Raw genomic sequence first — 12,849 nt, forward strand, 5'->3', positions numbered from 1 at the left:
AAACTTCTTTACCCATAGCGCTAACAACCGCACCACGACTCACACGTTTATTCCACGAATATATAGCTTAAAGAACTTCCTTCCGTTTAATTAACAAAATCTATTTTGGCCCATTATGTGTCCCCTAATTAGTGTATTAAAATTTCCTTTGGTACGATTGTTTGGTATATTAAGATTGATTTATAAGACGTGAAAATTCAATCATTAGATCAAAATCTATTCAGGGTGGTCTGGCTTTTATTTTGTACACTATACATCGAGTTCTGTGAACAAAATGTTCTTAAATTCACTCCAAAGATATGATGAAAAAAACTGTGGGTCTAGGTTTTGAATCCACCCTGCTGTAGGGCGGGTACCAGCTTGTCAGGGAAATAAAGGCGGTAGGTGCACAATGTTAATTTTATTTTCACCATCACTCCTCGTTAGTCATAAATCGTGGAGTCTTAATATCGATGACCCTCTGGCTCACAATAGACTGTTGGGCGAATTTTTTCTGCACATAAATATTTTTCTGCACAACGCTTTGAATAATGATTGAAATGTATCGTCAAGCGTTTGAAGGTTTTTTGCCTCTCCTATTAGAGAAGAATTTAAGTAATGCATTTTATGTATATCATTTAACTGCTCATTTGACGTAATAATGTTGTCAAATTGTATTTTAAATAATTGCCACTCATCGTATCTTCCTGAGAATTTTGGCATGGGTATTTCAGGAAGTTTATGCTTTGTTTACTTGCAGTTTTTTCTTTTAAATTTTGAGGGGTTTTGCGTTAACGTATTTTCTAAATTTGACTGATTTAGAGTTTTGAAACACGTTTTTCTGGTGGTTGTTGCGTATAGTAATTTGTCATTGTACTCTTCGCTTGTTGCGATTTCTTGTTCGTATTCCGTTGCATTTGTTATAAGCTCTTCAATTTCTGAATTTAAGACTTTAATGTCGAATTTTTTACTAATTAAAATTTCCTGCAACTCGTTTAGTTCCGCTTCATTTGTTTCATAAGTTTGTTTACCTTTATTTTGCATAAACGCGTCTAATCGAGTTATTGCTTTTGAAATACTTGATCGAATTGTGGTACGTTTCTTTTTTAATTTTTCAATTTTTTCCATTATTATTTGTTTTTAATTTAGAAATTCCTCAATTGTAATAAATTTTAATATGAATAAGTAAGATGAACAATTTAAAACAAAACAATACGAATGTATTTGTGATTACCAAATTCTATACAGAATGTTTTAATTGTAAGATACTACTTTTACTAAATACAATAAATTTGAAAGTTTATTTAGATTATACCTAATTATATACTGCAAAATTATTTACCTGCAGTGCTGAGCGGACCATTATGTTGTTAATGCGGGGTAACAAAAGGGGGGTAATTTATCCATGAATATTCCCTTTTAATTAATGTGGACTGTAATATTGCTGATAAGACCTAAAATTAGTAATTTTTCTAAATCTGGTAAATGCTAACATTGGAATACGACAAGAGAGAGAGCACCATTACAACCTTATGACAGCTTGTTTATTGCTACTCTGAGTGTTACAAAAAAGTTACTGTAGGTGGCGCTGGAGTAAAAATACAACACCTAACAATCAAAATTTTTTTTTATCATTCTTAAATTTATAAACAAAAAATAATTTTTTTGCTAGCAATTACTTTTAATTAAAAAGAGTTTCATTATTGTGTGCAAAAAATATTATTTCCTTAAATAGTTTGAGAGAGTGTGAAATAAAAAAAAAATCAAATTTAAGGGATTCAAAATTTAATTAATTAAAACTTATATCTAATTTCAATTTAATTTAAAGGGATAAATAAACTATTGTGAGCAGCGTATTTATAAAATTTCCTTATTTTTTTAGCATCAAGAAAACAGAATCATGTAGAAAAAAAATGGTTTCATTTGGGAAAGTGCGTTTTTGTGCCCTATTTTGTTAAAATTAAAGTAATAAAAACAATGGCGATAATCTAAATACTTTGTCCGGATTATTGCTAGAAAAAAAATTTGTTATAGCTTCAGCATTTTTTTATTCTTTTGGAAACTAACTGAACGCAGTTTTACATATAAATTCTGAATTAACTTCGATGCAAAAGAAAAAGCATTGTTTTTGTGGAACGAAATTAATGGATATAAAGAATTGTAAGAGCATTTAAATGCCCTGTTTTATGATCTGATTAAACATTGAAAGAATTTTAAGAACGCAATTGTAAATATATATTGAAATAGCGTAGTTGTAGATACAATTTAAAGCATTCAACTCTCAGCTTTAAACTCAATAGGAATTTCATAAATGAAATCTGTACTATCATATATTTATGATTATTTCCAGTCTGGTTTTATTAAAAATATAAAAAGACACTAAATGTTTTTGAAGTGACACAAGTGATGGTGATTTAAACAATCCTGATAATCTCAACAGTAGATTTAGATTGAATACTATTTAATCTTAGATAATATAAGCTCTAATATTAGAAGATAAGATTCAGGAGTCAAGCATTTTCTAGTATGCCAGTGATATATTGCATCCATCTAATGTAAGATAATATTATTTTGTGACCTGGTATTAAGTGAAAAAAGTCAAGACACGTTTTCAGAGATAAATTGCTTTCCACAATTGCCTAAAACAAGAAACCAAATTAAATTTCAAAAAAATAAATGAACCATTTTATAGAAATTTTAACTGTTGATCAGAATTGAAGATTTTGCAAGTGCTTTGAAACTAAAAATAATGTCATGGCACAAATTTACATTTCCTCATTATCAGAAAGATAATGAAACATACAGAAAACTGAAAAGGTAGTAAGATATCAGTCATTTATGGGAAAATAACAAGATACCACAAGGTCTAATACAGTCAGTATCAATGCAGGCAAATTTCGCTTATCCATCAATCATAAAAAAATACTAATATATTATGAATATGCATAGTTAAACTTGAGATTTTCTACAATTATGTTTAAGTTATGATATACACTGAAGAGCCAAAAAAACTGGTATACCTGCCTAATATCGTGTAGTGCCCCCGCGAGCACGCAGAAGTGCCGCAAAACGACGTGGCATGGATTCGATCAATGTGTGAAGTAGTGCTGGAGATAATTGACACCATGAATCTTGCAGGGCTATCCATAAACCAGTGGGAGTAAGAGGGGGAGGGGATATCTTCTGAACATCACATTGCAAGGCATACCAAATATGTTCAATAATGTTCAGGTCTGGGGATTTCCAATACTCACGGTATACTCGTACCTGAAAATCCAAATTTCATTGCTATCTCGGAGATGCTATGTCCCATCTCCCGTGCGCCGACTATAACACCACGTTCAAACTTACTTAAATCTATATAGCCTGGCATTGTAGCAGCAGTAACCGATCTAAGAAATGTGCTAGACACTTGTTGTCTTATATACGCGTTGCCGATCGCCGCGCTGTACTTTGATTGGCGCCATACCCCTTTATTTGCATATTCATGCCTGTACCAGTTTTTTTGGCTCTTCAGTGTAGAAATAGGAAATATTTCATTTTTCAAAATAATTAAATTGCATCTTTTGGTATAACAAGTTGATAGTTTTTGTACAGTTGGAAAATACATGTATCACTTTTTAGAAGTGACTATTTTTAAAAAATACTTGTTAATAATAAAGTTTCTGACACAATATTACAAATAAGGCTACAAATGATGGATATGGAAATAATATTATAGAAAATTAATATTACGTAACATACTTATATTTGGTTTTCTAGATTTTAATTAAGGTCAATTGCTGTAATAGTTTGATCTTTAAACATTTTACTGGCAATAAACTCAACTAAACGTTCTTTATTAAATGTTAATGTGAAAATTTACCTTATCACTTAACTCAAATTTTAAAAATAATTATCAAAATTAAACTTTTATAACTGAGCATTTCTTGACGAAAAATCAGTTTCCCCCTTGTTATTCAATGAGAAAGTTACAAGCTGAGGAGAAGTTTCTATGCAAACTTACCCAAATCCAACCTATGAAAACTTACCTCTTTGTCAGTTAAATCAAATGCTTTTATTTTATGGAGGGCTTACAAAAATGAAATAGGTGGCAAAAAATTCTTTTATAAGTATAAAGCCACTTTCTAAAAATAACAAAAGTGCAAAATCTGATAGGAAAACAACCAAAAAATTCATAAATCAGACATTTTCATATTTATTATATAATAAAATATGTTACAAGTATGTAAGTAAATAAAATACAAAAAATAAAAATGCATGTCACAGAAACAGGAAATCTTCCAAAAGTATCACATGTTAATAGTTAAGCATCCAGTTCATACCATCAAAGTTCATCTTTAGGAATATGCTCCTGAAAAAAAAAAGATCATTATTTATAAAAGATGGAAACATCATAAGAGCAAAAAAATTTAAAAATTGCACAAAATGTTTTTGAATGCATCATTAACCATAACAATTGCCGAATAAATTATAACTAATTAATTGGCTACTGTAAAATACTGTGCTCTATAAAAGAAAATTTATCCTGGAGAAATCTTAAATATGAAATGATTGATGCAAATAACTCTACTGACCCAAATTTCTAATGCAGGAGGAAATTAAAAAAGGCATTCTGAGAATATAAGCAAAGAAATGAACAGTTTCATAAAATATTGTTTGTCTAGAGCAGTGTTTCCCAAACTTATGACTTTTGTGTACCCTTTGTAAATTTTTCGTAACGCTGTGTACCACTAACAAAAAAATGAATGTATTTTTTTAAAAAATATGTTCATTTAAAATGGAGAATAAAGTTAAAAACCACAACTGGCTGTTGACACCACTAATTATTAACTGTTAACTCTGAAAAAAATTAGTCAATAGAAAAATATGTAATCGTAAATTTTCATGGTTACCTTTGTTTTTAAATAAAATCTTTTGAAATGTTGGTGTTTTGCAAGATATTTTGTCTAAGAACGCATACCCCCGCTAAACTGTTCTCGTACCCCTAGGGGTACGCGTACCACACTTTGGGAAACACTGGTCTAGAGTAAGATTTTCTCTCTCCACTTAAGGCTGTCTGCTGTTATAGAAACAAGAATAGCACATTTTCAAAGAGGGGAGCTTTGGTGATAGATTAGATAGGAAGTTTATCAGAATGGCTGACTCTGCTGCTAGTATTAGACTTATTCAATCAGATTTAGGAATTTTTTAAATATTCATGTGGATTTCTCTTTATTTAAAATGATGCTTTTTATGCAATTGGTTGCTTTTAAAGTACAAAAAAAAGAAGGAAAAAAACCCATTGAATATATTGATGTTTCTTTTGAGAAAACACAATAGTTCCCGTAAAATCATTTGAAAGAAGTGGAAAACCTTAAAAGGTCTTAAGATGTGTAAACGTAAATGATCACATTCCTTTAAGAGTTTGACGTTTATAAATAGTACAATGAGATGGATATTCTTTATTGTGAACTGCAGGTTGCCTATTAGCCTTTTTACTGCAGACTGATGAAAAATAGGTAATTTATCTCTTTTAGCTCCGAACCCATGGGAATTTCTTATTGTCATTTCTAAAGTATTCATCTCTGGGCCTATACCCCTTTTGCCAGCTCTTACACTAACATCAAAGACAAGAATAAGCAGAAACAAAAAATTTATTGTTCAATATGAAAAAGTTTTTTTTCTAAAAATAATTTTTCTAAAATAGAAGCTTTTGATATAGTGAGAAGCATCGAATGCTCAGTTCTTTTCATTCAAAGGCTAATACCATAGACTGACGAAAAAGATTCCCGTTCTCTCGCTGACCCGAGCCCCAAACTATCCTAAACAGTGACCCAACATTCCTACTTGAAATAGTTATACCTTGTATTCATAATCACAACCATTGTTCCAGACGAATGGCTAACATTTCTCTAAGGACAAGCCCGTAGCTAAGCAACCATGGGGAAAGATGAAATTAAAGAATTTTATGAACCTTTTTAATTGCATATCAACAGAGATAAAATTTTTTGCACAGGTTGTTCTTCTAAAAATGGTCTCGAAGAATAAAATTTAAATAACCCCAGAAATTATATAACTGAATTGTCAAAACGCACTGAGTAGTTTAGACCTCGGTTTCGCGGTATACGTAAACCTGGTCTAAATAAAAAACTATACTTCATTGCTCAAACGTAGTTTTGTCGAGGTTTAATGAAGCTAGAGTAAGACCAAGCTGATCGGATATATCTGTACTGCAATTTTAACCTTGTTCATAAATTTATCTAATCAGGTGGGAGTCGCATCTGTCACAATAGACGGGGGCAGTGATGACAAAATCAAGACGTCGACCATCATCCCTTCCCCTTCAGCATTCCAAACATTATCTTGAGCTAAATCCTTAATATGGCATTTCCTATTAATGTAACGTGATTTCTTGTCAATTTTTAATAACTGAATACTTTATGTAATTACATTAAGGAGCTAGTTTGGATAGAAATAATCGATTTGATGCAATAGCATCATTGATTTTTAGTTTAAGAGCAATTAAATTTTAAAAAAAAGTTAAGGACTGGTTATTAGTTTTGGTTTCAAGATCGTTTCGACTTTCTCCAAAATTATAATTTCTGTATAAATTATCCTTCAATTGATTTCAAAAGATATTGGTGAAACGTTAACATTGTTCTTAAAACTTTTTATCACAAATTAAACTATGCATTCTATTTATTTAAGAATTTTTTAACTCTTGAGAAATGTTTTCTCTATCTGAAATAAAAAGCAACTTTTAATGCAAACGTTATAATGCTAAGCTTCAGAACTGTATTTAATACTGCACTAGCCTTAACACACTAGAAATAAGACTTGCATTGACTGAAATATTTCAATGTATGTATATGTTGAGTTTAATTTAAACGAGCACTAAGGTTCTTAAAACATAAATATTTTTACCAGAAACTTAATTATTTCCAAAATTAAAAATAAAACATTGTAATTACTTTTATTTTAATTTTTTGTTTATTTTATTATTATACATTAAATAATATGATATTAACCTTCTTTTTCTCATGGAAAATTTCATGATGCAATAATGCTTATTTAATGATTTCTACAAAAAAAAAATTATTTATAAAACATAACACATTAAGATTATATATTATCTGAATATCTTAATCCTTCTCTGAAATTAAATTTCTGAAACATTAAAAATCCTTAAAATAAGACTGTATGAGATTATCTTTACGTATTAAGTATTCAGGATCCTGAAGGCAATAAAAAGAAAAAAGTTACATATATTTTGAGAGACACTGTTCTGAAATGTTGGTTATTTCAATACACTTTAGACGGCAGGAACTAAACAAGCATTATTCTGCACGTTTGACTAGTGTGTTGAAGATTAATACACACATATATATATATACATTATATACATATATATATGCAGTAGAGAACCATTTATCCGGTATCCAGATAACCGGGAAACCAGAAAACCGGGAAAAATTTTGCTCGAATTTCCCGCCATTTTAAACTAGAACGAAAAAAAGCGGAAATTGGACTCATCCTTGAAGTTGAGTAGAGGAAAATGTAAGGAAGGGGAAGATTTTTTCCCCCGTTTACCCAGAGAAACGTCATTTCCTCCGTGACCTTGAAGGCAGGCAAGGGAGGAATGTTTTATTTTTTCCTTTAGGCCGTCAATCAAACTCAAGGGTGTGGCATGCTGATTTCGTTTTCTGCTTGATTTACAAGGGGGGTGGGGAAAATGCATTGCAATCATATCAGTGAACAGAAAAAGAAAAGAGAAAAATATATTTATTTGACATCGACTAATAAAAATAAAATCTTTTTCTTTTGAATAAATTTGGAAGTGCGGTATCAATTACAAGTTTTTCTTGGTGTGGATTCACATTTGCTGTAATTAAAAATCTTGTTTTTATCAACAAAAAAATAAAATAAAAGGAGAATTGTTTATTATTTTAAACATAGGATTATTTTATGAAGCAGATTGCAGTTTTGTTTTTCTGATTCCACTACGTTTGATTTTTTTTCTTTTCGCGATAAATTTCGCACTCAATAAATTAATTCTTTTTATTCATAAATTTTATCATTAGGTTTTTTTTTTTTTGTTTTGAATTCCGTTGATCTTGCCTTGTTCCGGGTTTTAATATTTATGCTAGTGCCTTTTTTAACTATCGTTTCGGTTCGATAATTTTCAAGTGTTTTTATTTAGATTAATAAGTTTTCCTTTTATTTTATCGTTTCCCCCCGTATAATTAGGTATGAAATATATTGCGTTATTTAATCATTGGTTTTGTTTATATTATTTAATTTAGGAATTGTAATTATTTTTAAAAAATAAATATGAGAATTTTGTATTTTTTAAACTTGATTTTCTTGTCTAAACTTGCAAATTTTTTTATTCTTTTAAATGTTATATTTCTACCATTTTTTTTTTTTTTTAAAGTTAGGAGTACCTTTCTTTTTTCTCTTACTTTATGCATTACACTTTTTCCTTGTACTTCGGGTTCGATAAAACATCGATTAACGACACTTTTTGGTCGATCCAGAAAACCGGGAAATTCAGATATCCGGGATAGCGATGGTCCCGAGCATCCCGGATAATTGGTTCTCTGCTGTATATGTATATTATATATATCTATACAAATATATGTATGTATTATTATATATATATTATAAATACATAAAGTGCAAACAATAAGAAAATAATTATAACTATTAATTATAATTATAACTATTTAAAAAAATTAGTTCCATAACTTATCACGCTGTAAAAGGACCTAGTAATTTTAACAGGATCCTCACTTGCAGTATCAAAATATATTATCTGAAATATAAATAACTAAGATATGTAGAAAATTGCACATGGGTTACAATGGAATAAAAAAGAAATTAAAATTCGATAGCTAATTCAAGAATTTTTAACTTCAATATTTGACTCTATGAACAATTCTATTTGGGGTAATGCCTGCTTTTATAAGTGTAAGGAATTTTGCTAGCAATTAGTAGAATTTAGAGGCTTCAATACTTGATCTAACAGATAATAGAATATCTAACATATAGGGCTTCTTTTGTTTGCAACTTGGTCAATGACTTAACCAAAACACCATTTTTGATGTCCACTAACAGTCCAAAATTACGCAAGAAATTATCACCTATAATCGGATGTGACATAGCAGCGATGATGAAAAGCAAGTTAAGCTCTCTTATCCATAGATCTAATTTTAGCAGGTGATGACTGAAGGCTGAAACAGCTGCTCCGTTTGCGGTATATAGTTGCTGCTGGGCTTATGGGCAGAATGAGGAACAACAGATATATCTGCTCCAGTATCAATGAGATACCATGAAGAAGATGCTTTACCAGTCAGATATGAACGTTGAATCATTGACTCACCACCACCCCTTTCGCCAGATGACGGCTCTAGGAATTTTCGGACTGGAAAGTACAGGGAAATCGACACTTAGTCGCTCGCTGTTTGAAGTTTCTGTGGTACTAGCAGTGTTAAGAATTCTTATCCTGTCGGGTTCAGCTTTCTGAGTGTTGCTGACTACACTCCCTCAAATGGTCATATACACGGTCTCCAAACGAGAAGTTGTTTTACTAAACATTGTCCGCAAATCTAGCTGATCTGTTAAAACTGCCATGTTAATTGAAGATGAACCAGATGTAGTTGACATGATTCCTTCGGACATTTCGACTAATTAACCCGATTGTTGATTGAAATGGCCAAAATCTGTCACACCTTGGTAGGTAACCTCTGCAAAAACAAAGTTTTTAAAAGCTTCTTGTTGATTTGTGCTGTGTTGACCTTCAGAAGTCCCAGGCATCACTAGAACCAATTCAAAAACAAATTTGCTATTTCACAGGCACTCGGCACAATAAGAGCTGAACACCACTTAAAAATCCAGTGAGCAGCACAGAACCATAGAAACAGCTTCAAGAAATTTCAAAAAAGTCCACATGTTCACTTTACCTAAGTCACTAACTGTAGAAATTGTTGGATAAATAAATGTTAAAAGGGTTTTTTACTATTTTGATTGATTATATAACAAAAGATTATAGGTTCAATTTTCCTCAGTCACTAAAGATGACGATCTCATACATTTAACTTATGTCGGTAACATCATGGTCTGTGGGGATCGGTCAGTTTTTTTTCATTTGCTGTTGGTCATTCTTGCATGGATCATGATGTCATTCATTATCTGTTTAAAGAGTATTCAAGCTTCTGCTGAAGTCGATTATTTTGTATTCATTCTTTCTTTTTGTTACTTATTTGTCCCTCTGCTTGTGAGAGTATGTCTGCCAGAATAATATGTTTTTAAAATAAATTTATTGCTATAGAAACTTTGTTTTCTTATTTGTTTTGTTGACATACAGATACAATGATATTCTGCGACAATCTCAGATGTCAGAAATGTCAACATCGAACACACATAACATGGTTCTTGGAACAACTCTATTAATTATGTTAATTTAAATTTATTGCAAAATATATAAAAATATTTAAAGTTTTGCCGAAGAATAAAAACACGATGAATTAAGATTTACTGCTTGTTGTATCTAGCTGCTTCCAACAACAAGAGAGCTGCATCATATTTTCACTTCGACTGCTAAGTTCCAACTCCTAAGCGAGACAGTTAACAGCTAAAAAGCCTTGTTCCATATTCTTTCGTATACTGCCATACCAATCCGCGCCTTTCTGTTCTCCTCCACAACAGTGGTGCACGACCCAGTGGGACTGATGCAAATACTTTGTAAAATGATTATGTCAACTGTGTGCTGTCTTACTACACAGAAGTAAATAAGGCATTCGATATCAAACAGAAAATAGTAAAAATCAGCTAAATTTAAAAATGTATAGTATTTTATGAATTTTTTTTTCTTTTTTTAAATGTCAAGTTTGACACAATTGTCTGAAAAAAAGTTTGAGCAGATTTAATGAACAACATTTTACATACAATATATTAAAATCAGAAACTTTAACTATTTCCATTACTTATTACAATAAATATTACTTCCAATTACAGTATTATCTAGTTATTATTGTTTTTTAAAATGACTGAAGTTAGTTTCATTTTCCATTCAACTTTCTCGAAGCCTCTATTAAAAAGCAAATTCAAATTTTATAATTTCGATAGAAGGAAAAACATGTTGCAAACAGAATTTTAAAATTTAAACACCTTAAAAATGCTTTTTTTTTTCAAAAAGAATTTTACTGATTTCAATAAAAATAACCTTTTTCTTCCCTAATTTTAATACCGCAAAAGACACTTTATTGAGAGAATCGAGCTACTTGAAAGATGAAAAATTACTTTAATAAGAATCAGAACTCTTATAAATTATAATATCTATACCAAACTAATAAAAAAACAATTACATTAAAGCAGTTTTTTAAAACAAATTATTAAGAAAAATCACAGAATATATTTTTCAATGCAAAAATAATTACATTAGGAACAGAATTGTTATTATAATTGATAAAAAGAAAATTCAAAATGTTTTGAAAATAAATATATTATAACTAGATTAAATTTATTATTTTCTAAGATTTAGCTGCTGAAAAAGTCAATAAAAAAATGCAAGTACCTTGTTGTTTTTTAATTCCAACCTTGTATTCAAAAATGAAAAAACTCCTTTGTATGAAAGAATTTCTATTTCTTCACCCATGGGATTCTAAAAATATTCAGAGACAAACTGCTTTACAAGTGATAAAAATTATACATAAATTAGATTAAAAATAAACGCTGTTTTGAAAATGGGATTATAAAATAGTCAGAGAAAAATTGCTTTACAAGAAAATATATACATAGATAGGGGAACCTGGATTTTACGTATTCCGTCAGACTAGCATTAAAAAACGCACAAAGCAAGATAACATAAAAACAGGGGGAAAAGTATATTTTTCAAAGATTTACACTTACGAGGTGAACTACAAGAAAAAATACGTAATCATTGCACGTTTTTCTGCTTCTAGATACTATTTTAATAATAACCCTATCAATACTTCATATTGTTTGCAAATTTACTTTATGGATTATATTAACTTATATTTCAGATTTTTTATGCTTTCAAACTCTTGATCAGTTGTAGGTTTATCCTCCAATTTTTAAATTTTTTTTGTTCATCTTCATTGTGTTCCCCACTATCATTGGGAGCAGGGGTATAATCAGATATTGAAGGAGTTAAAAAGTAATGGGACGTGTGTTGCAGTGGATATACATGTAGTCAACTTTGGAAGATTAATTCTATTCTGAAGGGCCAATGTTCCCGTTGGATACCAACAAGTAATTAATCCCAAGAAGTTTCATTAAACTCATTTGTAATGTATTTTAGTCAGCAGACACAAAAACAATAAGACTTTTAAGTAAGTTTTTTATAACAACAAAAATACATTAAAAGTATTGCATTAATATAATAACACCTTAGTTGGGTAAAATTTGTTTTATAAATTAATTCTTCACATTAAAAATTGTATTAGTTACATGAAACATTTTATATTTTATTGTCTAGGACACATAATTTTTCACTGATTCTAACTTCTATGTAATGCTGTTCTGTAATCGTTTAAAAATATGAAAAATTTATGAATACAAAAACATTAAAAAACTTTTATTTCATTTTGTACTTGGAAATGCTTTTAATAATCTTCATTCAACTCTTCTCTATTTTCGTTGGCAATTCAACAGGTTTGATAATTTCAGTTTAACTTCCCCAGTAATATTTTGTTGAATTTTGATTTCATCGTTTTCAGGAAAAGATCCCAGATTTGTGCTTTAAAGTTTTGTCTATATATTGATATTATTTCTACTTATTTACTCGTTTCATATATTCTAGTCGTCTAATTTATTTTTACCAAGATTTTAAATAGATGGAAAATTATGAAATGAAATTTTTATAAT

The 12,849-nt window shown here is 29.9% G+C and overlaps 1 protein-coding gene across 3 annotated transcripts in view; it reads right to left on the reverse strand.

Moving 5' to 3' along the window:
* Window positions 1–4,153: 4,153 nt before the first annotated feature.
* Window positions 4,154–12,849, reverse strand: part of LOC107455199 (dnaJ homolog subfamily C member 10) — an 85,848-nt gene continuing 77,152 nt past the window's right edge. For 2 of the 3 annotated variants that reach the window (XR_011638204.1, XM_071187559.1), the window contains 2 exons: window positions 11,537–11,623; window positions 4,154–4,333 (listed from right to left, as the gene is read on the reverse strand). Coding sequence is in view for 2 of the 3 variants with exons in the window: in XM_071187559.1 (XP_071043660.1) it covers window positions 4,307–4,333; window positions 11,537–11,623 (114 nt within the window). In the remaining variant the exon portion in view is untranslated. Of the gene's footprint in view, window positions 4,334–8,072; window positions 8,777–11,536; window positions 11,624–12,849 lie in introns of those variants that run through there. The other variant, XM_071187560.1, reaches the window with a different exon arrangement.

Source organism: Parasteatoda tepidariorum, chromosome X1 (genome assembly GCF_043381705.1).
Source record: "Parasteatoda tepidariorum isolate YZ-2023 chromosome X1, CAS_Ptep_4.0, whole genome shotgun sequence".
In the NCBI taxonomy this organism is placed as follows: domain Eukaryota; kingdom Metazoa; phylum Arthropoda; class Arachnida; order Araneae; family Theridiidae; genus Parasteatoda; species Parasteatoda tepidariorum.